At 41.2% G+C, this 6,000-nt stretch overlaps 1 protein-coding gene across 3 annotated transcripts in view; it reads right to left on the bottom strand.

The window, feature by feature from the left end:
- Positions 1-231: 231 nt before the first annotated feature.
- MYRIP (myosin VIIA and Rab interacting protein) overlaps positions 232-6,000 on the bottom strand; it is a 345,140-nt gene continuing 339,371 nt past the window's right edge. For all 3 annotated transcript variants that reach the window (XM_055135103.1, XM_055135102.1, XM_055135104.1), the window contains one exon: positions 232-2,448. In XM_055135103.1, the coding sequence (XP_054991078.1) occupies positions 2,416-2,448 (33 nt within the window). In that variant the 3' untranslated portion in view covers positions 232-2,415. The remainder of the gene's footprint in view (positions 2,449-6,000) is intronic.

Raw genomic sequence — 6,000 nt, 5'->3', positions numbered from 1 at the left:
CTGAGCGCTGCTGGTCCCAAGGGAGTGACCACCCAGGAGAGGTACCCATGGGAATCTGTTCTCAGAACAGGCAGTGCAAAAGTGGGGGTGTAATAGGGAGGAACATGGGGTTGGGGGGCCACGGAGGTTCCAATCTCCACTTTCCATCCACCAGCCTTCAACTTCTCTCCCAATCTTCTCTTCACTCCATCTTCCCCGAACCCCCCCCCAAAATCAGTCACCCGCAAACAATTATTTTCATAAATGACTTTTACTTCGTTATCATTTCTCTTGACAGTATTTTGGCAATGCGCATAGAACAGGAAGGCAAGCACAACTTTCAGAAGCCATCCAAGATAGGGTTCTCTTACTCTCATTTTCTCAAACCATTAAAATATTTTCATTTATAAAAATTAATCTAAATATAAATATTGACACTGAAGATCAAAATCACCTGGTGACAAAATAATTGTTCTGGAACTCTAACATATGCTTATGGTCTTTAATAGTAAATTAAATCTTTATACTTATTTGGCACAAGGAGACCTTTATAAAAATTCAAATGCCAGAGAGCAGGCTACCGCTTTTGTTTTTTCTTTTTTTTTTTTTTTTGCAAGGCTTACACAGTACACGTTTTTGTTGTCGTTGTTGAAGAAAATCGAATATTTTAACACCATAACACAACAATAGTTGCTTTTCATGCCTCTTAAAGAAAACATTCTGTGTGGAACTCAGGTTTTGTTGTGTTTTAAACAATTTGTATTGGTTTTGCTTGGAACCACACCAACAGAACAAAAAAGCCAAAGACTTAACTTGATTTCGAAGAAGTCGTTTCTGTTGGAGAACACATACACAGAGTCAGCAAGGAGCATTAGTGGAAGAGAGACAGACCCCCATCGGGAATACACCGTCACACACATTCCAGCAGTGGATTAGGCCTGGAAATGTGCAGAGCAGCTAAGGAAGGAGAAGCCGAGAACAACAGAGCAAGGCATTTGAGAAACCTTCCAGTTATGCGTGGCTGACAGGCCCAGCTTTGGTAAATGAATCTCTCAGGCCCTCCGTTTCCAAATCTCAGTAATGGGGACACCTAACTGAACAGTTGCTAAAGCAACAGATTGAATTGGGAAGAGGTTTGCCTCTTGTAGAGTGCTCACCTAATAAACCTCAGTCATACTACCCCCTCACCTCCCACCATTTGCTTTCTTCCTCTGATTCAGAATGTATTAGGAACAAGTATAAAAAGATTGCTGCGGCTCAATCGGGCGAAGTTTCCATTCTGTTTGCTTCTTATAAACACACTCTAAATAGTCATGCATTTGAGCCCACAAATGAGAGTCAGCTTAGCCCACACGTGGGAGTTAGTATCAGTCCTGGTGTCCACGGATTTCAGTTTGTCTTGCCTTAAAAAAAAAATACTCGTAAGATTTTTGAAGATTTTTTTAAAGATTATCCCTTAATTATTTTTACATCTCAGATCATTATACTATGTTCACTGAATATTTATTAGCAGGTAAGTTTGAAGGAGGACATTTTTCTCCTGTGTTTATAGTCTGCAATAACCGCTTACCTAAGACTCATTTTGATGTGGTCATTGTTAAACCTACTTCATGTGGATTTTGGACAGTGCCCTAGAGTTAAATCGGGGGGGCGGGGGAGCTTTCTTGAGCCCCAACTTCCCTCTGGAGAGGGAAATCGTTAGTCCCAGGAAGAATCCTAAATTCTCAACGAGACCTTGTTTCCAGGAGAGCTGGGCATATGGGTTGGCTGGGCTGTGAAGGCAAAGCAAGAGTGTTTAGGATGACTGGTGGTATGGTGCTTAGGAGAAAGGAGGTGGCTGAAGGGAGACTGGCATCCCCAGTGGCTGAGTACACCCCCAGACTAGGCCGTCGCAGGTGGCTCACTTTAGGGATGGCAATCACTGTTAGCCCGCCACCCCATCTGTGAGACAAAGATGCTCATGAGAGGTTAGTAAGAACTGAGGATAAATACTATGATTTTACCCTTCTCCCTTCTGTCTACCATGCACCCACTCGACAGTTTTCCTTCAGACAAAACTTTGACAATTAATTCTAGTTGAATCAAAGGGACTAAGAAAAAAAAAAAAAGAAAAGTTCCTCAAGACCACACGTGGTAGCATAGGGAATGGGGAAATGCATCTTCTGAACATGGAGCTCTGCAGTGGGAAGGCAGCGTCTGCGTCTTCTGTCTTGGTTCCCCTGGGAGCCGGAGGCGGAGAGTGGGGAAGACCATGATGCTGGAGTCTGGACTGCTTTCTGGGCGAGGTATCAGGACAGCCCTGTGCAACGGTGCACTGCGGCCTCCCCAGGCTCTCTCCTTAGGTGGAAATCCATGCACGATTCGATGGCTGTTGGGTCAAGGCACTGTCGTGTACGGCTGGAGGCAGTGGGTCACTGGCAATGGAGTTCCATGGCACTAATACATCACAGCCGACTCCAGGGAGGGGTCCTGAGAAGACATAGAGCACCATGGTCAGCCACTTGGCAAAAGTGCAAAGCAGTGATTGAAAAAGTCTATTCTGTTTGGGTTTGTTTTCTGGCCCACAGTTGGCTGTCTCAGGGCTGACTCCTGGCTCTGTGTTACTTAGTCCTGGTTAGAGGTTCCTCCTAGGGGCACAGGGGAAGGAACCCGGGTCTGCTGTGAGCAAGGCGAGTGCCCAACCTGCTGTACTATTTCTCGCAGCTCCTCAACTGTTTTTTTTATATTATGAAAGGTATTCTCATTGCTCAGTTCTTTCACAATACTTAGAAGTGCCACACTCTAATTTTTAAACATGTACTACTTTTCTTCTTGTTTGGGGGGTTACATGCAGGGGTCAGAGGCTGCTTTTGGGCCCAGTTAAAGGGGTTGCTCCCAGAGGTGGTCAGAGAACCATGCAGTGCCCGGGTCAACCTGAATCTCTTACATACAAAGTAAGTGCTACGTAGTTTGTTGTAGTAGCTTTCCGGTCATGTATATGTCTTAATCCATCTGAAACTTAATTTTGTATGCAGAATAAAGCAAGTTTGCAACCATCCCTTTGCTCAACTTGGTCAAGTTCCCTAGCACAGTTTAAAAAGTTTTAAATATACATCTCCTCTTCTATTCTCAATGCTTAACATAAAGCACATTTTACATGCATCTGTACCTATTTTTTGAGCTTCGTACTGTATTCCACCAACTTTTTTTAAAAAACAGGTTTTGTTTTGTTTTAAAATTCTATAGGAAAGTCACTTGAGTTGTGCAAAATTTTTTGCCTACTTTTCTTGATCCATCTGTCCTTTCATTCTTTTCCTTTCTTCCTTCAGCTGGGATCAATCCAGCTGTCCTGCATGCAAGATATTCACTTTACCACCAAATCACACCCCTGGTTCCTTATTCTTTTTCCTTTTTATTTTATTTTTTTTGGGTGTGTTCTGGGCAATCAAACCTAGGGCTTCATACATATAAGGCATGTACTCTGAGCTACATTCCCAGCTTCTGATTTATTCTTAAATTAACTTTAGTTCAAAAGAAAAGCACACTAAATTAAATGAGAATAAGAATAAGCTATAAATCAATTTGGGAATAAAAGACTTTTCTTACTGAACTATTGATGTGATTTACTAATCAATATCTCAACATTAAAGGTACCTACATTCCTCTCGAATTTTCTGAGAGTTTACTATTTAATGTGCAGCTGCACTTAATTTGCTAGCATTTTATTTAGTTTCCTTCATCTTTCAAGAAATGCTGTTGGTACATGGTTTATATTTGTGGGCAGTGTGTGTGAGCATTTGTTTATAGTTACAGGTCATGGTCAGGCTTTGGCAGTTGACTTTACAAAGCCTTCAAAACATGAATCTTTTGGTTTTCAATTGCTTTAATGATCTGGGAATATTTTATATTATTGCAGGGGAAGTACTTCTTAAAAATGTCTCAATAAAATCATTTGGCCATAGCCTCTTTACTGAAAGTCTAATCAATTAAACATTTATATTCCTTGTGAGGTCATACTAATTCTGATTTGACTCTGATTAGAATTAAGACTTTAGATTCATTAGCATAGATTTATATCATACTGCATATTTCAACATACATTTACATCTCTATTATAATCTTTATAATCTCTATTATAATTATATTGTTTTTTTTATTTGACTTACACAAATGTTTCTATTTTTCCAAAGAAAATTTCGATTTATGATAACTTCTTTTTTCCCCCTGGCATTAATTAGTTGGTTTCTGCATTTATCTTTGTGTTCTGGTTTTGGGGTGACACCTAGCTGTGCTCCGTGTTCAAGGATTACTCCTGGTGGTACTCAGCGACCAGATGCAGTGCTGGGGGTTGAAGCCCGGCTGGCTGTGTGCTAGGCAAGTGCTCTGCTCACTGTCTTGGAAATTTCAGAAGGTAGTTTGATTCTTTCTACTTTGGGGAATTTATTGAGGCTTCCTTTGTAGCTGGTATGAAATATGTTTCTGTGAATATCTCATTGATGCTTGGAAAGAAAATGAGTTATTAGTGAAATACAGCACGGTAGCACTATCGTCCGTTGTTCATCGATTTGCTTGAGTGGGCACCAATAACTTCATTGTGAGACTTGTTACTGTTTTTGGGATATTGAATACAACACGGGTAGCTTGCCAGGCTCTGCCGTGTGGCGAGATATTCTCGGTAGCTTGCTGGGCTCTGCCATGTGGCGAGATACTCTTGGTAGCTTGCTGGGCTCTGCCGTGCAGGTGGGATACTCTTTGTAGCTTGCCGGGCTCTCTGAGAGGGACAGAGGCATCAAACCCGGGTCGGTTTCGTGCAAGGCAAACGCCCTACCCACTGTGCTACAGAGTTAGATAAAAGCCTTTTCTATCTTAATGATTATACTACACAATTTATCTAATTTATATTTATTCTGGTGCAATTGGTTTACCAAGGATTGAGAGGAAATTTTAAAATCATCAACCATATCATAATAAAATATTTTGCTCTACTGCTGACCTAATAAATGTTCATAACTTACCTCCTTTGCTTTATGAAACTAAAATGTCTTCCTTGTTTTCTATTAGAGATTCTTGTTTTAAATGCTACCTTAGTTGAAAAAAAAAAAACCACAACCCAGTCATTTCTTTTTTGCTTGCAAGTTCCATTCTTTCATTGTTAAACTCTGTATTACTCACAAGTAATTTATTAAAAAGGTAATTTATTCTAATAGAGATGTAAATTTAGGTGTTATTCACATAAGGAAAATTAACCATTTGAAAGTGACTATTCATTAGATTTAGCACATTCACAATGTGGTGTAATTACCTCAAGTACATGTGAAAGTATTGGACTGTATTATAGTGAAAGTATTGTAGAGAAGTATTGGACTGGAGTGATAGCACAGCGGGTAGGGTGTTTGCCTTGCACGTGGCCAACCTGGGTTTGACTCCTCTGACCCTCTCGGAGAGCCCCGCCCGCACGGCAGAGCCTGGCAAACTACCTGTGACATATTTGATATGCCAAAAACAGTAACAAGAAGTCTCACAATGGAAACGTTACTGGTGCCTGCTCAAGCAAATTGATGAACAATGGGACGACAGTGCTACAGTGCTACATGTGAAAACCATAAAGTTTGGGAACATTCTTTTTTAAAAATTTTTAAAATTTTATTGAATTACCATGAGAGAGTTATAAGATTTCATGTTTGGGTTATAATCTCACAATGATCAAACTCCCATCCCTCCACCAGTGCACATTTCCCACCACCCATATCCTGGGTATACCCCCCGCCCTTTCCCATCCTCCCGCTGCCTCCATGGCAGACAATATTCCCCATACTCTCTCTCTACTTTTGGGCATTACGGCTTGCAACACAGACACTGAAAGGTCATCATGTTTGGTCCATTATCTATTTTCGGCATGCATCTCCCATCCCGACTGGTTCCTCCAACCATCATTTTCTTAGTGATCCCTTCTCTATTCCATCTGCCTTCTCTCCTCTGCTCATGAAGCAGTCTTGCAGCTATGGGGCAATCCCCCTGGCCCTTGTATCTACTGTCCTTGGG

The sequence above is a fragment of the Sorex araneus genome, chromosome 4 (genome assembly GCF_027595985.1).
Source record: "Sorex araneus isolate mSorAra2 chromosome 4, mSorAra2.pri, whole genome shotgun sequence".
Classification (NCBI taxonomy): domain Eukaryota; kingdom Metazoa; phylum Chordata; class Mammalia; order Eulipotyphla; family Soricidae; genus Sorex; species Sorex araneus.
This window is presented reverse-complemented; position numbering and strand designations above follow the sequence as displayed.